Below are 25,818 nucleotides of genomic sequence, written 5' to 3'. Positions count from 1 at the left end.
TGAATTCCTCTTATGTCATATTGGCAAAAAGAAAGGCTGAGAAAGTGTTTAACTTCTCCTGGTTCTATAGTAAAGACAAACAAAGGAGAATATGATTGGGAATAAATGTTAAGTCATACAGTCAATAGTGTTAGACTCAGGTCCTGACTTCTTTCTGGGGAGAAAAGACTTAGGGAGTCAAATTAGGGATTTGTTTTCAAACTTGTTGTGGTTAAGGAAACATTAAGATATCCAAGTGGAAGGGCAGACGAGATAGTCATTAAGATATAAATAACAGGTGATAGTGTCGGAATGGATGAAATTAGAAGAAACAAGTCTACAATAAAAGAAACTGCAAATGTTGGCGAGATAGTGGAGAAACAAATCAAATTCATTACTGGTAGGAATGAAAAATAGTACAGCTACTCTGGGAGATAGTTTGGTAGTTTCTTCCAAAACTAAACATTCTTATCATACAACCCAGCAATTGAGTCCTTGGTATTTCTCCATATGAGCTGAAAATTTTATGTCCACAAAGAATTCTGCAAATGGATGTTTATAGAAACTTTCATACTTCATTTTCATTTCATATTCAAAGTTGCCAAATTCTGGAAGCAAGCAAGATGTCCTTCAGTAGGTGAGTAGATAAATAAACTGTGGTACATCGAGAAAATGGAATACTAAACACTAAAAAGACATGAGCTATGAAGCCATCAAAAAATATAGAGAAAGTTTAAATGAATACATAATGTATGATTCCAACTAAATGACATTCTGGAAAAGGCAAAACTACGGAGACCATAAAAAGATTAATGGGTGGCAGATATTGGGAGGAGAGAAAAATAAATAGGTAGAACACAGAGGATTTCTAGAGTGAAACTCTTCTATATGATACTGCAGCAGTAGATACATGTAATGTACCTTTGTTAAAATCTGTAAAATGTACAGCACTAAGAGTGACCCTTAATGTAAACTGTGGACTGTGGGCAAAACTGATGTAGATTCATGGAGTGTAACAAATATACAAATATGGAGCTGGATGCTGAGGGCATTTACATGTGTGAAGGCAAGAGGTATGTGGGAACTCTGCACTCTCTGCTTAATTTTGCTGCCAATCTACAAGTGCTCTAAAAAAAAATAAATGAATAAAGATTTTTTTTTAAGAATAATAAGGGACTTATCACACAACTTGGGAATAGGTAGAAAAAGAGGCACCAACTAAAGAACACCATTCAAAGAAGAAAAATGATACAGCAAGAGAGAACCACAGGAAAGTATTTCAAAGGGCAGGGCCAACAAAATTGAAATGTGTTCTAGTTACACTGACTGGGATGCTGAGTAGAATAAAGAATAAGTTTCACAGGTTTAATCACCAGAGGTCATTTATAATCTAAGAAAGAATGGCTTTCAATGGAATTACAGTGGAGAAGTCCAATTGTTGGAAGTGAAAGACATATGATAAAGAAGGTAAATAAATAAAATGAAAGAGGAAAAGAAGGCAGTATATGTGAAATTTCTCAATAAGTTTGATGTCTGCATATTTATGGCTGATCTAAATTTATTTAAAAATATTAAATATCCAAAATTGTGTTCCTCAAGAAACCAATTTCCTCACATAAATGGATAAAATGTACTTTAAATGAGAAAATAAGCTTTTATTAAATTAACTATTATGCTATAGACTGGTATCAGTATAAATTTAGCCCTTCATCCCATACGTACCAGTGTGTTTTACTTGTTATTAGGGAAAACCGCAAACGCTATAAATTAGGGGGAAATTCCATCTTAGCAAATTTAGCTGGTATAATCCCATGCTACTTTAAAAATAATGTATATGATCACCAAATAACCAATTTTATCCTCTACCACCAGAACTAATTTAGAAAGAATTCCCAGGTTATTAGAATAAACAAAGATTTATTATTTGAACAGCACTATAATATTAAAAAGTATTTCTTTGTATGATAATCATGTATTTGCCTTAATCTACTAGAAAGTCCTATATAATGTATGACCATTAACTTGGATTTTTCCCAAACATATCATTAGGACTGTTTCCTTTATGAATTTCAGCATTACACACAATTAAATAAAGCATAAATTTTTCAGCTCTCATCCTAATCAAATTTACCTTTTACTGATATCAATAACAGTACTTTTTATAATAAAATACTAGAAATATTATTGATTGACTGAAGGTCCCTAGAGACAGTGACTGTTTTAAAAAATTTCTCCCTAAAGCTTATTTACATAGTAACTAAATATTGAATGAGTTAACAAACACAAAAATAATTGTAAGTGTGCCATAAAAGATAGGCATACTGCTGAGAAAGTACACAAACAACTGATTCATTAGACAGCTTGATAATAAACTTATTATTCAGAACTTATATGGCAACTTGAAGATACAGAATGCAACACCCAAAGCACCAAAAACAGAACAAAATCCCTAGAAGGTAAGAATAATTTTAAAAAATGATTCAGAATAAAGCAGATATATAAAATAAATTCAAGGTTTCTCATGAGAAAATTGGCATAAAATAACTAAAAAAAGGATTCAAAAGTAGCTTTGTTTATATATTGTTTTATATAGTCCATAATTTATACAGATTTCTGTTTTATAGGGGTTTTGTTTTGGGTTTAAATTTCCAGGGTTTTTTTGTTCTATATCTTACCTTTTTAATTTTAATAACCTCTTAGAAATGTACATTTCTTTTTCTCCACAGATAGCAGGTGCCATTTAATTCAATTTATTTTTTATATATTTATTTTATTTATTTTTTATATGAAATTTATTGTCAAATTGGTTTCTCTACAACACCCAGTGCTCATCCCAACAGGTGCCCTCCTCAATTTAACATAAATACACAACAAAAAATCCAGAAGAAGGACTATGGTATTGTTATGTACTTAACAGACTAGAATTTATTTTTTTTTTACAACTTTTTTTTTTAATTTTTTTTTTTAACGTTTTATTTATTTTTGAGACAGGGAGAGACAGAGCATGAACAGGGGAGGGTCAGAGAGAGGGAGACACAGAATCCGAAACAGGCTCCAGGCTCTGAGCTGTCAGCACAGAGCCCGACACTGGGGCTTGAACTCACGGACCGTGAGATCATGACCTGAGCCAAAGTCGGCTGCTTAACCAACTGAGCCACCCAGGCGCCCCAACAGACTAGAATTTTAATTTTAGGTCTGTTTTACATAAGAATAGCCATATCATATATGGCACATGAAATCTGTCCCCTGATGCTGATAATAAATTGGCATATATAATGTAAGCTGCCTTTAAAACAATCCTTCTTTTGATTTGCAAGTATACACTGGAAAAAATGATTATACTAAATTTTACTCAAATAATGTTAAATTCCTTGGGGTAATTAAAAAATGATCAAGAATCTGAATTTCTTTTCTTTTCCCCTTATTGCTCTAGTCTATCTATGAATTTGAGAGAAAAGAGGAGAAAGTGCATTAAACAATGACAACAAAGTTATCATAGGCTCCTAATTACTCACTGAGAATTTCAAAATGAAGCTAAACACATTTACAGAAAACTCTGACTTCAACCAAACTTCACACTTTTTGACAGACTAAAATATTTTCCACTTCAAAATGTCACCATTTTTCTAATTTTGGTAGATAATCCTGGCTTAGTGAGTTATCCTGCTAATGCTGTAATACTCTCCTGCAAACTGTAGCAAAAAGAGAATTTAAGAAAACAAAGTACAATTTTCTTGATAGTATATTTTTTCTTACTGCACAATCATGACAATGATGAATCTTTTATGTTTCCTATAGATGTGGTTTTGTTTTTATTTTTAAGCAGTTAATGAGAATGTAAGCACCTTGAAGGCAGGAACCACTACTGTGTCATAGGAACTATGCTAGGAATTGGGACAAAGATGAAAAAGGAGAATGGAAAGTCATAAGTACAATAAGAAAAAAATATATAATTAGAAGAATAAAAATGATGTTGGATCTATTTTCATGATTATTGGATCTATACTAAAATGAAACAGAACCTCTTATCATGAAATGTACACTTGTTTCAAGTTCTGGTACACTATCTTCTTCTTTTTTTTTTTTTTTTTTTTTGTAATAAGTAACATTTTAAGTACTATTTCAATTCCCAAATATATTCACATACCCTTCAGGGAGAGTCACTTCTGTGAGTTAATAATATTACATGATTAGTGTAATAAATATTGATGTGAAGAAAAGGCTCATGGTTTAATTTTTTTTCTTTTATAGTGTGGCCACTTTTTATTAACTCCAAAAGGTAAAAATATATTGTAAAATCAGAAACAGAATGAACCCAAAGTACTAATATACCACCACTCAAAATTCAGAAAATATGTTGTTTTCATGTACACATAACACGAAATAAAATAATACCATAACAGAAGGGTGCTGTATCTGTGTTTAAAGAAGGGGTTGTTGGCAAACACCACAGCTCACTTCTGCAGAAATGTACACAACTGATATATGCAGCACAGAAAGCTGGCACCAAGGGCTTACAACCTTAATTTGCCTGTAAGAAGGAACAGAGATTTACCTTCAGAGCACGTTCTTGATTGTTTTCAGCAGTCAGATGTCTCATGTTGTTTGCTGAAGTCTGGTTCTGCTCTTTCAGATGATGAAGCTCCTGCTCTAGCCGTTTGCACTGCCACAAGGGAAGAATCCCATTAAGTAAAGGAGTTATAGCATTTTTTTTTCAAACAAGCCATATGAATTAATGTAAATAATACCACTGCAATCACTAAAAGACAAGGTATCTTTCGCAATAAGAATAGTAAGTTAAAAGTAATGATGAATAAGAACAAAATAATATTGTTTATAGCACTCTGGCAATTCAATTGCAATTATCTTTTATTAATCTAAATATTACCATGAGTTAGAAAAATACTTTGTGCTTTCATAAAATTAAGATCAAACTACATTTAAAATTATTTTCTTCATTGATCAAATGGTTTTTATTAGGTATCTCTTGGCTGAATAAAAACATCTAAAAATCACATGGGGTTCTAAGTAAACCTCAATATGGTATTCTGTGATGAATTTTTATTAAATTTTTTAAAATAGCAATTATAAAATATGTATTAAGAGGTTTTCCAGATTTTTAGAAATATCTAAGGAAGCAATTGTGTAAGGAAGAAAGTAGTAACTATAGTGCTATAGGTTTGGAAACAACTAAGGAAACAAATGTTTTTCATTTCTATTTTGGCTAAACCTTATTTTTAAGTAAAACAAGTGATAACAAACATGAAATGACATTCTGACCTACAGGAAATATATGAGAATATAAGTAAAAAAAAGAAATTATAAATAAAAGCATAAATGGGCACCGATGTTAAAAAATAATTGAACTATGACATTTGAATACAAGATCTTCATATAAATATATTGAACATTTTACACAATAATTATAAAGTGATGTGCTGTAATTCAGGACCATATCAAGATACATGGGGGGATTAGCTAAAGGAATAAAGTACTAAAGCCATCTTTCAGGAAAAAAGTTAAAAAATCACTCCTTAATTTATCTATTTGTAAGTTAGAATATTTTAGGGATGCCTGGCTGTCTCAGTTGGATAGAACATGGGACTCTTGGTTGTGATTTTGAGCCCCACGCTGGAAGTAGACATTACTAAAAAATTAAACTTAAAAAAATTAGGATATTTAAGTAACAACCAGTAAGTAAATACCTATACAAAGTTAATTCTAGATTAGTTGACAAGTGGCTGGTTGTCCTAATGAATTAAAAATCATTATTACAAAATAATCAAGATACAGTCATAATCCAATTTGGCATCTAACATTGATTTTTTTGCCTCTGACCTCTATAATATTTAGTCCATATCAGTATTTCTCAAACCTTAGTAATATACAAATCTTTTTATATTTTTTATTTTTTTAAGTTTGTGTATTTATTTTGAGAGCGTGCATGCGCACATGTGCATGTGAGCAGGAGAGGGGCAGAGAGAGGAAGAGATTTACAAGCAGGCTCCGTGCTATCAGTGCAGAGATCAGGGCTTTGATCCCATGAACTGTGAGATCATGACCCTAACCAAAATCAAGAGTTGTGATGCTTAACCGACTGAACCACCCAGGCGCCCCACAAATCCTTTTAAAAGAAATGTCATACCAAACTGCTGATATTGACTTAAATTATAGAATGATGTTTTACAACATTGAATATACATGCCTCATGCATATATAATACAACTATAAAACCAAAATATGTTTATAAATGAAGTAAAATAATAATCACAAAATCAAGATTTTTAAAATATTAATTTAATTTACCAGATAAAGTTTTGTTGAAATTAAGTTCTGCAAATATAGTGCTGACTATATTATAGTCAAATATAATATAGTGGCAGATCATTTCATGTTGCCATGAATATTCCAACATGTGCTGTGTGACAACTTGAATCACTTATCACGTTTTTAGGGGTGCCTGGGTGGCTCAGTCAGTTAAGCATCCAACTCTTGATTTCGGCTCATCTCATGATCTCATGGCTCATGGGATCAAGCCCCACTTTGGGCTCTGTGTGACAGCATGGAGCCTGCTTGAGATTCTCTCTCCCTCTCTCTCTCTCTCTCTCTCTCTCTCTCTCTCTCTCTCTGCTCCTACCCCACTCACTCACTCTCTCAAAATAAATAAATAAGATTTTAAAAAATTACTTACCACATTTTAAAAATGATTTGAGTGAAACCTTTGTGACATTACATCATTTGGCCTTCATTTGGAAGGGACACATGATTTACACATGATTTATATCTGTCCCATTTTTCCTGTAACAATTCAAATATTTGCTCATAAATGCAACCAAAATATAAATGTGTTTTGTGAAGACACAAATCATGAGGCATGAAAACGAGTAAGACATAGCAGTGAGCATCACAAACCAGCAGAAGTATTCTTTACTAGAATTAACCTCTACATTTTCAATTGATTTTAACACAAAATTATTACATATTAAGTACTTAAACAGAATGACTATGACTTATGAGGTTACAAATGTGGGGGAGATAATTTTGGCTATGGGATAAAAGAACGACTCATGGAGCTGATGACATCTGAGTTGGGCTTATTCGGGGAACATGATTTTATAAGTTGAATGAAGGAAAAGAAGAAGAACACAGGAGGAAAGGTAGAAATGTCAAGGGTGTGCTTGAAGAAAGTGAGAAATCATGGTCACAAGTTGACCACCTATTTAAGTAAGGAAGTAAGTAGGAAATCAGAAATAACCCAGGGATACAGACTTCTTTCCTACTTACATAACACAAAATATGAAACACTGTAGTCAAACAGAGAAGTATAACTTAAGAACAATAAAGCTACTGTTGACCTGAGGGCATTTATCCACATTGCATACTTGGGCTCAGTTTCCACGGCCATGAAGTACAAGAGGGATAGAAGATAAGGCCCAGGGACCACTCAAACTAGCAAGTGTCCTAAAGGACTACACTTTCAAGTTGTTTAGTGGTCCTCCCTACTTTAATGAACGAAAAGAAAGAAGACAAATGCTAGAGAAAATGCATGTTGCTAGATCAAGTATTACATAACATCTTCCATGGTTTTAGAGTTTCATTTTGAACTAACATAATTAAAAATAATACTTTCCCTGATCATATTCTGCCAAATATTAATATTCTTAAAAGTTCTAATGAATAAATTGAGACTTAGGAGATTTCTTACATCTTTTAAACATCTTTTAATTGAACTTAAGTAAATGCTATCTGTATACTGTTACAGTGCCCTTGGGAACTAGGGCTCACATCAAATGAGATGAAAATAAAGACGAAAGATAAAATACATAAAAAACCTTTTAGTTCAGAAATTGAACTGAAGAATCAGTATGAGGATACAAAGGGTTTTACCTTTAAAAAATATGTGTGTTTGTGTATTTCCCAGTTCTGCCCATTGAAAAAGATAGAAATAACAGGAAATCCGGTAGCAATGAGTACTTTTAGCACCTACCCTATGAGTTTCAAGTACCATTTCCTACTAAAAATATAGGACTCCATGGATTATATGGCTGACTCCAGCTCTGGGACAAGAAATATAGAATATGATCCGAGAACACGTTCTTAGCAGAAGTTTTGTATTAATCAGGACTAAGAAATTATCAAAGAGACTCAGAAAGCACTCAGTAGAAAACTTGAAAAGCTCTCCTGTAGCTAAAGATGAGACAATATGATCACCAATAGGGATAGTAAGTGAAATATATTGTAACACACAGAATATGTTTAAATTATTAAATTTATAATTACAATAAAATTTTTAAAAAACTAATTAGCACTGTGGGGGAATTTATAAGCCAAGAATTTATCTACCCTTTCTTATATAAACTTTACCACTGGGTAGTCAAAGAATAGATAAGAAAATGGCTATGGAAGCATCCAAGCTAATAAAAAAAAAGGAGTATTAGAATATCACAATTTTGAAGTCATTAATAAACTAAGAGAGACTAATATACTGAGATCATTAATAGACCACTGAGACCTGTTAATAACTCACGTAGTTCCTTCACAAACCAACATGTATTCCCAGATAAAACACAAAACTACCTGTAAAGCAGTCTTGGTAACAAACAGTAATCTAAATCTGATCAAGCCTATAGATACTTACAGAGAAGAGAGGAATACATTAAATGACACTGCAGAGATGCAATCAATAAACTGGGAAACTACAAGAAAACGGACTCAATGTGTTTAAAAAATAAACTCCAAGGACAAAAAGAGATAGAAAGGGAATCTATAAATTAAAAATAGTGTTAAGAGTCAATTCAGTCATTTGCAATGTGTAATTCTTATTAAATACAGATTCAAACAAAGAAGAAAGTTATGATATTTATGGAATGACTGGAATTTGAAAACGGATCAGATGCTTCACAATACTCTTTGTTAATATTTTTGTTGTGATAATGATACTGTGGTTATAAGCAACAGTTCATATCTTTTAGAAATACACAATGTAAGGAGCGCCTGGGTGGTTCAGTTGGTTAAAAGTCCAACTTTCAGTTTCAGCTCAGGTCATGATCTCACAGTTCAGATCAGGTCATGATCTTCACGAACTCAGGTCATGAGTTTGAGCTCTGTGGAGGGCTCTGGGAGAGCCTGCTGGGATCCTCTCTCTCCCTCTCTCTCCGCCCCTCTCCTCATTCACTCTCTCTTTCTCTCAACATGAATACACTTAAAAAAAGAAAAAAGAAATACACAATAAAAGTTACAGATAAAAAGGATATTATATCTGGTATTTCCTTCAAAATAACATGAGAAAGAATAAATGAGAGGGGGATAGAGATAAAAAAAAAAGATGGACAGCTGTAGCATGGTAAAAATATCTCAGGGGCTCAGAGATTCTGTGGTCTGTAGGTTCACTGATAAGAAAAAAAGGATTAAAATTTTCTCTATAAACAAACAATTAATTCTACAGTGCGAGTGAACTAAACATATAAAATATAAAAATTGTTATAAAAACAAAAAACATAAAAATTTATAAAAATTATCATAAAATGATTTGGCCCATTTTTAATACAAGATCTGTTTTCAGCAGTAATTTCCTTTTACTTGCTGTTGTAAATAATGAAGAATTCTATCAAGCAGATAATACATTGTTTTACACTGTTTTACTCTGTGCTCTTTCCGAAAGATTAATATGCCTTAAGTTTTTAACAAAAAGTTTTCTAATATTGTATAAGTTTTTAACAGCTCCCGTTTCTCCTGTACAATCTGCTTTCAGTCATGGACCATTTTGACTGCATACAATCAAACGTCACTCCACTTGGATGCTATACAATTCTTTCCTTTGCAGACAAAAAATAACAACAGACTCTTCCAGTCAAAACAGACGCTACACTTTGGTGTCAATGTGAATTATGTACTTTGAACTGCAGATGTTTGGAAGCACTTAGGACTATATAAATAAGTTTTTAGTCTTCTTAATTTAGAACAATCTTTAAAAATCACTTCATTTTAGATTTCAAAACAGTAACTAGAATGCTTTTGTTACATTGCAATAACTTGGAATAAAGAGTTTTCAAATTCAAAGGGTAACTTGTTTCTTTAAAGCCTCGTAAAAATATCAGTAACAGTTTAAATCAATATTTATACGATGCTAAGAGGTATTAAGTTTAAAAATACCAAAGATTAAAAAAGAAAAACAGTAATTACGTGAATGAGACTCTAAAGCCACATGCACTATAGCTGATATGTGTGTATATACACACATGCACACACACATAAAACATATTTAAAAACATATATTCAGTAAATATTCACTGAGCCTCCATTAGACAAGATACAAGCACCCACCAGGCAACATGCCACACAATGACATATTTCTACAAATTTGTACGTATATATCTTAATTACTTATATTCATTTCAAAAACACCATAAGAAAGTAAATAACTAGGGATTTAATAACAAACACGGTAATTTTTAGTCCTTTTAAACTATTGAGTTATTTAAAAAAAGATTAAAGAAACATTTTATTTTTTTCTTAACGTTTATTTTTGAGAGAGAGACAGAGACAGAGTGTGAGCAAGGGAGGGGCAGAGAGAGAAGGACACACAGAATCTGAAGCAGGCTCCAGGACCCCGAGCTGTCAGCACAGAGCCTGACATGGGGTTTGAACTCACAAACTGCGAGATCATGACCTGAGCCAAAGTCGGATGCTTACTGAGTGAGCCACTCAGACACTCCAAGAAAGATTTTAAACAACAAAGTAAAAGGATTAGTAAAGATGACAATTATCTTAAAGGTATCCACATGTATGCAGGAATCTATTTAGTATGCTGTTATTAAAATATTATTTTTGTAATACTATTTATTATGTGAGTTGCATTCATGAAAAGCTTTTCATCTGAAAAATCATAGTTTGCATCTCTATTTCAGAATAAAGGTGACTATACATACTATTAATCAGCTCTTACAATGTACATATATTCTCATTTTCCTTGGCTAAATATCTAGAAATGGAATTGTGACGTCACAGAGTAGATATTGTTCCACTACATAAGAAACTGCCAAGCAGTTTTCAAAACTGGTTGTACCATCTTCCCATTAGCAGTGGATCAGAATTTTGGTTGCTGACAACCTCACCAATAATTGTTGTGTCTGTCTTTTAAATTTCAGATGCCATAGTTCATGTGATGTAGTATCACATTTAAATTTGTGTTTCCCTGTTCACAAATTATAATCTTTCCATGTGTTCATTGGACATTTGTGAATTTTCTGCCCATTTTTAGGGCATTTTCTGCCATTTTTATTTTCTTATGATCTATTTGTGGGAATTATTTAAGCATACTTAATATTTAAGTCTTGTGTCAGATACATGAACTGCAAATATTTTCTCCCATGCTGTGGCTTATCTTTTCATTTTCTTAAAGTTGGCCTTTGATGATAGCCTTAATGTTGTTAAAGGCACATTTATCAATTTTTGCATTATGGTTAGAGCTATTTCTGTCCTTTCTGAAATGCTCCCCTCACTCAGTGTAATAAAGATATTTTCCTCAAGTTTTAGCTTTCTTGCTTAGGTCTACAATCCTCCTTGACTTTAATTTTGATTACAGCATGAAAAGTCAAGACTCCTTTTAGTTCCGTACTGATACCCAGCTGTTGCACCACTATTTGCTGTCTTATCTTTCCTCAATGGACTAAACTGATGCCCTGGTCTAAAATCAAGTGAGCCCCACAAGCAAAAGAATGAACTTAGACAACTTGCTTAAGACATACAGAAAAATTAATTTAAAACTGATCACAAAACTAACTGTAAAAGCCAAAACCATAAAAATCTTAGGAGAAAACACGTTAGGAGTGATTTATCTTAGGATAAAAAATTTAGGAGTAAATCTTAGTGACACTATATTAAGCATAACCTTCTAAGCCTTCAAGTGACAAAAAGTATAAAATGAACTTCACAATAAAAAAAACTTTTGTGCCCCATATGATATCGTTAAGAACGTGAAAAAATTTACACATAATATATGTGGTAAATAGTTTGTATGTATGATATATAAAAAACTCTTACAACTCAGTAACACAAAGAATAATCACATAAATAATGGGCAAAGGATCAGAATAGAAACATTTCTCTAAAGAACATATACAATGGCTAATAAACACAAAAACAGACAAGACAACATCACTAGTCATTAGGGAAAAACAAATCAAAGTCACAATGACAGTGACCTCTGCAAAAGGGTGTAGGATGACGCTCCAGGCCCAAGTTCCCCAGTGGAAATAAAAAGTAAGCAACGTATGAACCAAGCTTTGTGGGAATTCTAGAAACCAGTTAAGGATCAGCAGCAACCAAATGAACCCTCAGCCAAGAAAAAGACACTCTCAAATTAGTAGGAGATTTTGTGGCATTTTTACTTGCCCCTCCTGGACTGTCCCCCCTGGCACATCACAGAGATGTCAGTTGCAAGCAGGCTGTCCAATTCCCAGTTCCTTCTTTGGATAAGACAAAAAAGTGGGACTTTTTTCCCAACCTTCTGGCTTGTCTACAGGTGGTCCAAGGGACTTGTTTCTGCCTTGTCTGATTGTGGAGTACTGATGGGAAGAATGGCATAGTTTGGATATCAGGTTGGAAGTTGCTGAAAGCAACAGTGGATACCGTGATGAATGAGTACTATAGAAGAAATGTAGAGCTTTAGGTGTCTGCAGTCAAGAAATTATTAGCAGAAGACTACAACAGATATCCAAGGACCTGCAAAGAAGCAAGTATGAGACTCTAAGGGAAATTAGGACATTTAGAGCAGCCAAGTAAAGGGAAGAACTGGGAAAAAGGCATACATAGGCCCAGGGAAGATGCATGTCTAGAAAAGGCCCAAGAAGAACTTGAGCCATTACACTACTCTCCTGTATAGAGTCAAAGTCTCCTGTATAGAGTCAGTCCATAAAGACTGGGAGATGTGGATATTTGTTCAAATGCCCAATTTCCAACAATAAAAAAAAATGAGAAGGCATACAAAGAAAGAGGGAATCATGGCCTATTTGAAGGAACAAAGTGAATCAAACTTACTGAATAGAGACTTTAAATGGCTGTCTTAAGTATGCTCAATGAGGTAGAGGAGAACATGAACATAAAATTAATATCAGGACAGCAATCTATGAATAAAATGAGGATATCAACAAATTAACACAATTATTTAAAAAAAAACAGACAATCTAGAACTGAAAAACACAATATCTACATTGAAAAATTCATTAGAGGGGTTCAACAGCAGACTCAAACAGGCAGAATTATCAGTGAACTTAAAGTTAATTTGAAATTACTGAGTCTGAGGAGCAAAAAATAAAATAAAATAAAGATAAGACAAGACAAGATGATAAAATAAAATAAAATAAAATAAAATAAAATAAAAAATAAAGAAAAGTGAATAGAATCAAAGGGATTTACAGTCCCATCAAGTGGACTTATTAGGGGATTCAAAGAAAGTGAAGAGGGAGAGAAAGGGGGCAAAGAGTTCATTTGAAAAAATAATGGCTGAAAATTTCCCAAATTTGAGAAAATATAGGATATAAAAATACCAGAAACTCAACTCCAAGTAGGATAAATCTAGAGAGACTCGTACTAAGATACATTATAATCAAGCCATTGAAAGTCAAAAACAAAGAGAATCTTGGAAGCATCAAGAGAAAAAGAACTTTTCATGCAGAAGGGACCCTTAATAAAATTACTAGCAGATTTCTCAGGAGAAACCTTGCAGGCCAGAAAGCAGTGGGATGCGCAGACTGCTGAATGGAAAAAAAGCCCAATACTGTGTCAAATGAGAACTCTATATCTAGCAAAAACGTCCTTCAAAAATGAGGACGACATTAAGACATTCTCAGATAAACAAAAACTGAGGGAGTTCCTTAGCATTAAACCTGCCCTAACAAGAAATGCTAAAAGGAGTCCTTCAAGATGAAATGAAAGGACACTAGACAGTAAATAAAAAGCCATATGAAATTATAAAGTTCGCCACTAAAGGTAAATATATGGACAAATATAAACATTAGTATTATTGTAATTTTTGGTTTATAAACCTACTATTTATTCTTGTATAGAATTTAAAGACAAAAGCATAAAAATAATTATAAATCTATGTTAATGAGTGTATGATATGTAAAAATATAATTTGTGACAACATAAATTGGGGAGGCAGAGATGTAAAAGAGTATAATTGTTATGTGATTGAAGTTATCAGTTTAAAATAAATTGCTATAAGTTTTAGGATATTTTATGCAATCCCATGGCAAACCACAAAAATATCTACAGAATTATACACAAAAGGAAATGAGAGGGAATGAAAGCACATCACTATAGAAATATCAACTGAAAACAAAGGAAGGCAGTAGGGAGGAAGCATAGATTGAAGAAACTGCAAATCACATAGAGAACAATGAACAAAAGACCAACAGGAAGTCCTTCTCTATCAGTAATTACTTTAAATGTAACTGTATTAAATTCTTCAAAGGACAGAATGGATACAACAACAACAACAAAACCCCAACAGGATGTATGGTCTGCTATAGACTCTAAGGACAAGCAATGGCTTAAACTGAAAAGATGGAAAAAGATATTTCATGCAAGCAGTAGCCAAAAAAAGAACAGGAGTTGCTATTAATAGTATCAGGCAAATAGACTTTAAGTCAAAAGCTGTTACAAAGAAAGACACTTTATAATGATATAAGGGTCAATTCACCAATCACCAATAAAACATGACATATACAGTTTTTACATATGCTGATTTCAAAACTTATACAAAGCTACAATAATCAGAAGAGTGTAGTACTGGCATAAAGACAGACATGTAAACCACGGAATAGAAAGCTCAGGAATATAAACTCTTGTAAATATGGTCAAATAATTTCTTATAAGGGTTACGACCATTCAGTGGAGGAAAGGACAGTGTTTTCAAGAAATGGTATTGGGAAGATTAGTTTTCCACATGCAAAATAATAAAGTTGAACACTTACTTTACAGCATATACAAAAATTAACGCAAAATGCCTCAAATATCTAAATAATGTATGAGCTAAAATTATACAACTCTTAGCCAAAAAGATAAGGGAAAAGCTTCATGACATTGGTTTGGCAATGATTTCCTGGATATGACACCAAAAACACAGGCAACAAAAGACAAAATAGATAAACTCGACTACATCAAAATTCAAAACGTTTGTACATCAAAGAACACAATCAAAAGAATGAAAAGGCACCACATAGAACAGATGAAAATATTAGTTAAGTCATATACCTAATAAATGGTTAATATATAGAATATATAAAGAACTCCTATAACACAAAAACAAAAAAAATATATCTTACTAATAAATAGGCAAAGAATATGAGTAGACATTTCTCCAAAGAAGACATACAGATTGCCAATAAACATATGTAAAGATGTCTACCCTCAGTAATCATTACAAACAAATACCATAATACACTATCTCACACCCATTATAATAGCTATTATAAAATAAACAGAAAATAACAGGTGTTGCTGAGGATATGGAGACATTGGAAGACTTGTGTACTGCTCCTGAGTATATAAAATGGCATAGCCATTGTGGATAACAGTGTTGCGGTTCCTCAAAAAAGTAAAAACAGAATAATCACACAATGCAGCAATTCCACTTCTGGGTATATACTTAGAAGCGCTGAAAGCTGGATCTCAGAATGTTTCTTCACCCATGTTCCTAGCAGCATTTTTCGCTATAACCACAGGTAGAGTTAACCCAAATATCCACTGATTGATTAGTAAACATAATGTGGTATATATACACAATGGAATATTATTTAGCCTCAAAATGGAAGGAAATTCTGACACACTGTACATTGATGACATTATGCTAAGTGAAATAAACCAGTAACAAAAAGACAAAATGGTAGCTCACCAAAATGTCAGACGTTGTTACCATATGATCTAAAAATTCTATTGCCAGGTATACACCCAAAAGAAAAAGCAAATATATATCCACACTAAATTTGTAAATGGATGTTCACGGTATCATTATTCACAATAAACACAAAATAGAAACAACTCAAATGTCCATGAACTGATCAATGGTTAAACAAAATGTGGTATATCCATACAAATATTATTTGGCAATTTAAAAAGTATAATTTGGCAAAAAAAAAAATACTAATACATGTTACCACATGGACGAACTTTAAATGCATTATGTGAAGTGAAAGAGGCTAGTCACACAAAAAACACATTGTATGATTCCCCTATATAAAAGAATAGGCAAATCTATAGGGACAGATAGCAGATTACTGGTTGCCTAGGGCTAGGGGAAGGGTATTGTGGGGTGTGTACAGGGTTTCTTTTGGGATTAAAATATTCTAAAATTGTGGGAATACACAACTCTGTAAATACAATAAAAAATACTGAATCATACACTAAATGTGTCAATAGCATGAACATCTCAATAAAGCTATTAAAAATGCAAAAAAAATAAATGATTATATATGAGTAGTTCTATTTCTGGGCTGTCTACACTGTCCCACTGATTTGTATATGCACAAGACATATTATTGTAGTTTTGAATAATAACTACAAGACTTCAAGACTTATTTGAGTAATAAGTCTTGAAATCAGGTAGTATGAATGCTTCAAATTCCTATTTTTACAATACTTCTTTGAGTACTCTAGGTCATTTATATTTCCATGAAATTTCAAAATTGGGTTGTCAATTTTTCTAAAAGTCTTTAAAAAAATTTTTTTAATGTTTATTTATTTTTGAGACTGAGAGAGACAGAGTGTGAGTGTGGCAGGGGCAGAGAGAGAGGAAGACACAGAAACTAAAGCAGGCTCCAGGCTGAGCTGTCAGCACAGAGCCTGACACAGGGCTCAAACTCACAAACCATGAGATCATGATTTGAGCCGAAGTCATACGCTCAACCGACTGAGCCACCCAGGCACCCCTAAAAGTTTTATAACCTAGATGAAATGGACAAATCTGGAAAAACACAACTTAGTAAAACTTACACAAGAAATTGAAATAGTGAATAACTAATTTTGGTAAGTTGTTTCTCAACTTATTTGTCCACTTCATATGTCATCAAATTCATTACCATGAAATTCTGTAATTTAATATATGTACTGTACCCTTTCATAAATGTAGAATTTGTACTTATATCCTTCCATTCATTCTTGATACTACAAATCTGAGTTTTCTTTTTCAGTTTTTTAAGTTTTTATTTAAATTCCAGTTAGTTAACTAACATACAGTGTAATATTAGTTTCAGATCTACAATTTAGTGATTTAATACTTCCATACAACACCTGGTGATCATCACAAGTGCACTCGTTAATCCCCATCACCTATTTAATCCATCTCCCCATCTGCTTCCCCTTTAGTAATATTCAGTTTGTTTTCTATAGTTAAGAGTGTGTTTCTTGGTTTGCCTCTCTCTTTTCCCCCTATGCTCAGTTGTTCGTTAAATTCCACATATGAGCAAAATCATATCGCATTTGTCTTTCTCTGACACATTTCCTTGCTCACTGTTACTAGGGCGTATACATTTGACTAATCTTCAGAAAAAAGTCACTTTGGCTTATTTTTCTCTGTTGTCTTTCTTTCATATTTCTTTTACATTTATTTTATTTTTGTTCTTTATACTTAGTTACTTTGTGTTTATTTAGCTTATCTTTTTAATCTTTAAGATGGAAACTTAAATCACTGTGGATGTTTCTTCTTCTTAACATAAATATTTAAAGCTATATAATTTCTCTGGAAGACTGCTTTAGCTACATCTCACAAATTTTGATATGTATTATCTCATAATTTTAAATTTGTAGTATTTTTCTAATTCACTTTTCTCTACTTACACTGACTCTTGGATTTTTTTCTTAAAGGGCACTATTCAATTTCTAAATATTTAGATATTCTAGATCTTGTTATACTGGAGTTCAATTCTCTGATCTTTCACTTTTCTGTAAAATAGTTCTGCTACATTTTACATGGTTTTACTTGATTTTTGAAGGATATTTTCACTATATATATACTTCTGGGTTGACAGTTTTTGGTTTTGTCTTTTCATTTCACTCCTTTAAAGGTTATGGCTATTGTCTCCTTACTCTCATTATTTCTGATAAGAAGTCAGCCATCATTCGCAGGAATGTTCCATGTATGTATCAGTGCCCATCCTTGAGGCTGCTTTCAAGATTTCCTCTTTTAAATAGGTTTTCATCAGTTTGATTCTGATGAGCCTAGGTAAAATTTTCTTTGTATTTATTTTTCTTGGTGTCCACTGAACTTCTTGATCTAGAAGACTGTTTTTACCAAATTTGAAAAATCTTCAGAAATTCTTTTTTCAAATATTTATTCTGACTCACTTTTTCTCTCTTCTTTAGGGATTTCTGTGGCACACTTGTTAGACTGATTGATGTTATCCCACAGATCATCAAGGTTGTGTTCTTTTACTTTCATTTTTTTCTCTTTACTTCAGGTTGGGTAATTCCTACTGATCTGTCTTCACGTTCACTAATCTTTTATTGTACAGTCTCTGAACTGGTCAGTTTGTCCACTGAGTTTTTCACTTCAGATGTTGCAATTTTAGTTTTACAATTAGGTTCTTCCTAGACTTGGTTTCCTTGCTGATATTTCCCATCAGTTCACTCATTAGGATCATCTTTCCTTTCAGTCTCTGAAGAAATATAATATGTATACTTTAAACACTTTGCAATTTCTGACATATTAATGTCTCGAGATTTGTTTCTATTGACTACATTTTCTCTAGAATGTGCCTCACATTTTCCTGATTCTAGGATTTCCTGCTTCTAGTTGTACGCTACATATTGTGGATGGTCCATGGTAAGATACCTAACATATGCACAGTTACCACTCATTTAATAACATCTGCAAATTTCAGGTAATACTTAGACTTAATACTTAGATCAAATACTTAGACTTAAATTTATTTTTCTTTACTGTAGCAAGACCACTGTTGTGTTTGGTTGGGCTCTATCTTCCTGAGTCAGGAAGGGTGACTTTAGACATAATGCCAGGGGAATCATCGAGTTCACTCTGTGCATTCTTGTGCAACCTGTTGTTCCTACATTTTTTTCCAATTGTTTTTTGAAGCATGGCAAGATTGGTAATAATTATACTGGCAAGAAGCCTCTATCATTTTTCAAGAGAACAAAAGCAATTTTTCCTATTGAGAGAAAAGTTGTTGCAATACAGAAACTGAATGGTAAATTTCATTTGTTCCAAGCTGACTTAACACTCTTTTCCAATTTCCTATAACTTTCAATATATCTTTTCTAGTATCTGTAAATCTGAATTCCTAGAATAGTTAGTAGGAAATGGAATTATGTACACAAATTCCTAAACACTTCCTTAGCAGTGAAATTTTCCTCCAGGGTATACCACAATATGCTAGTGATAATAATTACTAAATTTAAGAAAATTAAAAGTAAATTAGTAAGTCTTTAATTATATAACATCTAACAAATTGCTAGAAATTGCTAACCTACTAAATGTAGTTAGTCTGAAAAAGAGTTAGTAAAGACTGCTAACTTACCAAATGTAGTTAGTCTACCAAAGAAGAGAGTTATTAAATCACCATTTTCAGATTTTATTTAGAACACATTCAGAAATGATTCCTATGATTTGAGCTGGTAATAGGAACTAAAGGAGTTTAAAAAAAATCAATATATTGCAGATGTTTGTTCCATTTTAGCCCTTTAAATGTAACTAACACTTCCCTGAACACAAAAGAAGGCCAGCACTAACTTACCACTTGGCCACTCAACATACCCCTCTGTGATCTCTCTTTCCTAGCATTCGCAGCTAATTCTCTGGCTATGTATTATGGTGCCTTGATCTGGGAGTAAAAAAAGGGAAGGGTAGGATGATAAATCCAAGGAAGTAATTTAAGCAGATTACCAAAAAAATGAAGTAGGGCCCAAAATAAAAGATAAAAGCCACCATAGTTCCTTGATTTCAGTAGTAGTTACTGTTCTGGAGAGAGGAAATCTTTTCACCATGCCCACATCTTCTCAGGATCTCAATCCACTAGGGCCTAACAAGAAGAAAATGGCAATCTAAACACAAAATGTTATTAATATCTGATATCTAATGTATAACTTAAGTTGAATTAGAAATATGTTTGTATAACATTTAAGAATACTTGGTTGGTAGTTTCCAGATGATCAGGATGGTGACCTAAAATCTTAAATAGATTTGAGATCATATAATTTTATTAGTTTAATTAAAAGTTGCAATTCATTAAGAACACTTCATCTTCAGGGGCACCTGGGTGGCTCAGTCAGTTAAGTGTTCAATTTCGGCTCAGGTCATGATCCCATGGTTTGTGAGTTTGAGCCCTGCATCTGGCTCTGTGCTGACAGGTCAGAGTCTGGAGCCTGCTGGGCATAGAGAGATGACTATGCCCCTCCCACATTTGTACTCTATTACTTTCTCACTCAAAAGTAAATAAAACGTTGGGGCACCTGGGTGGCTCAGTTGGTTAAGCATTCGACTTCTACTTAGGTCATGATTTCATGGTTCGTGGGTTTGAGCCCTATGTTGGGCTCTATGCTGACAGCTTAGAACCTGTAGCCTGTTTGGATTCTGTCTCCCTCTCTCTGCCCCTCCCCTGCTCATGCTTTGTCTCTCTCTCTCAAAGATGAACAAACATTAAAAAAAATTTTTTTAATAAAATGTTAAATTTTTAAATAAAATTAAAAAAACACTTCCTCTTCAATTTCAATATTTCTATAACTGCCCTAAATTTTTGCTTTGATATTAATTATTTTGGAAAAGTACTGTATTGCTGTAGTTTAAAATGAATAACTGGGAAGTAATTAAAATCTATATTTTATAACTAATTAATATAATTATAAAATTACTACATAAAAGAAGTCTGATCTAAGCTTAGTTTCTTTAATCTCTTCAGTTCTATAGAGACATTTATTTCTAACATGATGACTTTACTTCTCTAGCTAATGCCACAGCTAGGATATGGTATTTTGATCCTTTTTGTACAGTTATAACCTTGTAATGCTGAACCCTGTAGTTAGCTAATAGTCAGGAAAACAAAATTCGGTAAATAATACCATTGTAATGAGTTGGTTCTTAAGTAAACTTCAATGGATTTTCTCAAAATCCATAAACAAACAACAGTATAACCTAAATGTTAAGTTGGCAGTTATTGCACAAAAGGACAGAGATGCGTCTTATACTATTGTAAATCACAAAGTAGAGATCAGGAAATAGTAGTCACTGGATGATAGCCACATTTTAATAGTTTATTAAGCTCTTTTTCAGTTATTGCGTTCCTAGAATTACAGATGCCTCTTCTTGGCTTGCAAACTTTTGTTTGTTTGCTATTATAAATGTTGTAATCCCACTAGAGCTGTCAGTTACTTACGGGTTCATTCTTAATATTCTTATAAAATGTGTTGCTCAAACATTTTAAAATCCTAACAGAAGCCACTCCAATTTCCAAGATTAAAATAGGAGAAAAATTTTAAAAAAGTATGACAAATAAAAGTATCAACAAGTTTAATATTCTTTGAAAGATAAGGCTTTAATTACCTTGAATATGTAAATATGATAACAAGTGTTCTTCAAAGGAAACCAGTAAATACTTGTGGACTGATTTATTGAATATTGTCACAAAAGCTTTGGAAACTTGGGACAATTCTCAGGACACTTCCTCGTTGTTCAATGAAGTCTATAATTTATACTTTTTTTTTTTTTTTTTAAATTCCTAAACGTTCTTGTAATTGTTTTGATGACATGTATTTGTAAGGTCAAGAACATTATCCAAATGCAGTGATTAACTGGAGAACAATCTCAGTGAAGAATGGTCTACTATATTCAACTCACTCAAATCAATGAAAACTCTAATTTTCTGTTGGCTTAGCTCTTTCTCTTATCTACCCTCCTTATACTTTCGTCATCTGTGGCCTTTGGAGGTATCTTTTCATTACCAAGATACTTCTATACAATCTTAAACTTAATCCCTTTATTTTTTCAGCTCAATATAAAAACCACCTTACTTCCAGTGATGTGTCTCTGTGAACCCTCTTTAGTAGAGTGTATTCCTTCTTTCACATACTATTACTTCAGAGGTAGGAAGAAGGGATTTGCATTTTTCTGCTTCTTAACTGTCATTTCCAGGCCAGTAATCCACTAAACAATCCTTTCAATTTTTGAAGTTTCTGTTATCCAATTGGAGTGTGTGATCCAAGGGGCTAGTGCTGGTCTGAAACTGATAGTGCCATGAAGTCAGTACTAAAATTCAGAGGAGGCAATTAAACATTTTATAGAAATTCACAGAGCAAATGTGTGGCTGTTTGAACCCAATAACAAAAAAAGTATGGTTGAATTTTCCATGTCTATTTGCTTTTTCATTTTTTGGTACTTCATTTTTATTAGTTATAAAAAGTGATAACACATTGGAAAATATTTTTTTTTTAAATTGGTCCTTCACCACAGATAGTTTGAGAAGGACTAATTTACGTGACTTGCTTTCTCAACTGCACCACTGTGATGTGACAACCAAAGTTACTTTCCCACATTTTAAAAGAAACTATCTTGTCAATATTTTAGACAAAAGCAAGGGTCACCCACATAAAACTCTTGCCTCACAATTTCTTGACTCATTTGTTCTAATAATATTTATTTTCAAACAATACCCAAAGCAGTATCTGGTTCTTAGTTCTCTTTAATCTTTAACTCTGAAACTCTACTCTTGGATCAAAAACTTCTATTCTACTTTCTTACTAAAACTGCTCTTTACTGTTGTTACTGGAATAAACACTTTATCTGGATGTGGATTTGCCTTCCCTGAATGCAATGCTTAGGCAAAAACAACCATCCGTCAACTTACAGAATGCCATGTGTACCATCACAGTATTCTACATAGCCTTGTTCTGATCAAGATCATTTCACAGCAAATCAGTAAAAGAAGTGTGACAATATTGTGGGCCTACGCTTATGGAATTCACTGACCTTACCATGTTCCCCAACTTCTTGACATAGTTGGCTTGATAAAACAGGAATGGATTTTTGTACACTTGGTTGTAATGTCAGTTAGGTGGCAATATCTTGTGGAACTAGGGCGAGGTTCTCCATGACAGTGTGCATGCTCTAAATCAGGGTATTATACATACTGGCCTTTTCATCCACAGCCAGTATTCATGGGTCAGAGAATTAAGAGGTAAAATGAGAATGGCCTCATTCACTTACTTCTAGTGATCTACCAGCAAAATTTTTGCTTCCCGTCTCTGCAAACAGAGGTTCTGATAATACAGAGTTCTTAGCTCCAAAGGGAGAAAAACGTCCACCTAGAGACATAACAGAAATTCCAGTAAACTGGAAGTTGAAGCACCTGGCTAGCTCAGTCGATAGAGCATGAGACTCTTAAACTGGAAGTTGAAACTGCCACCTGTTTGCTTGGGGCTCCTCATGCCTTTGAATCAGTATGTAAGGAAAGGGGTTACTGTACTGGCTGGGTAAGTGATACTGACTACCAAGGGGAAACTGGGTTGCTACTATACAATGGTGGTAAGGAAGAATATATATCGAATACAGAGATCCCTTAGGGAGATCTTATATTAATCTTATTATATTCATCTATACCTATTGCTATTGAATACATTCTTAAAAGATGAGAGTGAAGTAAAGATATAGTCAGATAAATGAGAACTGAATTCAACAACAACAGATGTATATCAGAAAAGAGAAAGGGAGAAAGGAAGAAAGGAGGACGGAGGGAGGAAGAGGAAAAATGAGAACGAAGAAAATGCTAAAACAAATTCAAGTTAAGGAAAATATGACAAAATGAAATAAATGAAACAAATGAAACTTTGAGATTCTTACAATTTAACTATGTGGTGTGTTTATTATAGTCCCAAGGTTATGAAAAGTACCACAGATTAAAAAACTAAAAATTGTTAAGATGTCCATCCCCCTACCTGCTAAAGATCTAAAGATTCAACACAATCTAATCATAATCCCACCAGGATTTATGGAAACTGATTATCTGATTTTAATATTTATAGGAAAAAGCAAAGAGTCTATAATAACTAAAATAAGCTTTAAAAAGTACATTGAAAAGGCTTCCAATGCCTGATATCAAAAGATACAGCAATCAATGCATTGTGGAATTTACATAAGGATAGACAAATAGATCTTTATAATAGTATAGCATGCCCATAAACAAACACATACTTATATGGTCAATTAACTTTCAAAAATTGGCACCAAGGCTATGACGGGGGGGGGGGGGGGAACCCACCTTTTCAACAAATAGTGCCAGAACAACTGAATAGTAACTGGTTAAGGAAATAAACCACAATCTTTATTTTACACCATATACAATAGTTAATTCAAAGTATCACAGATTAAAAGTAAAAACTAGGGGTGCCTGGGTGGCTCAGTTGGTTAAGTGTCTGACTTCGGCTCAGGTCACGATGTCACAGTTCATGAGTTTGAGCCTCGCATCAGGCTCTCTGCTGCTGGCGCAGAGCCTGGAACCTGCTTTGGATTCTGTGTCTCCCTCTCTCTCTGCCACTTCCCGACTCGTGCTCTGTCTCTCTTCCTCTCTCAAAAATAGATAAATATTAAAAAAAATATTTTTAAAGCAAAAATTAAAATAATAAAACTTATAGATGAAAACATAGGACAATATCTTTGCAAACTTGGGGTAAGGTAAGATTTCTTAGACAAGATATATTTAAAAATTAATATATTATTTTTATGGTTTCAGGTTTCACATTTAGGTCTTTAATCCACTTTGAATTATGTCTCCTGAGGCAAAGGAAACAAAAGCAAAGATACACTACTGGGTCTACATCAAGATAAAAAGCTTCTGCACAGAGAAGGGACCAATCAACAAAACTAAAAGGTCATCTACAGTATGGAAGAGGATATTTACAAATGACATATCCAAAAAAGGGTTGGTATCCAAAAAATAAAAAGAACTTATATAACTCAGCACTCCAAAACAAATAATCCAATTAAAAAATGGGCAGAAGACATGAACAGACATTTCTCCAAAGACATCCAGACACATAAGTTCATCATCACTTATCATCATGGAAATGTAAATCAAAATTGCAATGAGATATCACCTCACATCTGTCAGAATGGCTAAAACCAACAACACAAGAAACAAGAGGTGCTGGGGGAGGATGTGGAAAAAACGGAACACTCGTACACTGTTGCTCGGCATGCACACTGGTGTAGGCCCCCCTGGAAAACAGTATGGAGTTTCCTCCAAAAGTTAAAAATAAAACTACTCTATGATCCAGTAATCACACTAGTGGATTTTTACCCAAAGAATACAAAAACAGTAATTCAGAGGCATACATACACCTTTACATTTACAGCAGTATTATTTACAAAAGCTGAAAGATATGAAAGCAGCCCAAGTGTCCATCGATTGATGAATGGACAAAGAAGAGGTGGTATCCACAACAGAATATTATTCAGCCATAAAAGGAATGGGATCTTGCCATTTGCAATGACGTGAATGGATCCAGGGTATAAGGCTAAGCGAAATAAGTCAGTCTGAGAAAGACAAATATCTTTTGATTTCATTCACATGTGGAATTTAAGAAACAACACAGATGAGCAAAGGGGGGAAAAAAAGAGAAACCAAAAACACAGACTCTTAACTATACAGAACAAACTGATAGTTACCAGAGGAAAGGCAGCTGGGGGATGGGTTAAATAGGTGATCGGGATTAAGGAGTACACTTGTTGTGATGAGCACTGGGTGATATATGGAATCGTTAAGTCACTATATTGTACACCTGAAACTAATATAACACTGTGTGTTAACTGGAATTAAAATAAAAACTTAAAATAAA

At 33.2% G+C, this 25,818-nt stretch overlaps 1 protein-coding gene across 8 annotated transcripts in view; it reads right to left on the bottom strand.

Moving 5' to 3' along the window:
* MIPOL1 (mirror-image polydactyly 1) overlaps positions 1–25,818 on the bottom strand; it is a 305,849-nt gene that overhangs the window by 159,290 nt on the left and 120,741 nt on the right. For all 8 annotated transcript variants that reach the window (XM_045059815.1, XM_045059814.1, XM_011283198.4 and 5 more), the window contains one exon: positions 4,535–4,642. In XM_045059815.1, the coding sequence (XP_044915750.1) occupies positions 4,535–4,642 (108 nt within the window). The remainder of the gene's footprint in view (positions 1–4,534; positions 4,643–25,818) is intronic.

The sequence above is a fragment of the Felis catus genome, chromosome B3 (genome assembly GCF_018350175.1).
Source record: "Felis catus isolate Fca126 chromosome B3, F.catus_Fca126_mat1.0, whole genome shotgun sequence".
Classification (NCBI taxonomy): domain Eukaryota; kingdom Metazoa; phylum Chordata; class Mammalia; order Carnivora; family Felidae; genus Felis; species Felis catus.
This window is presented reverse-complemented; position numbering and strand designations above follow the sequence as displayed.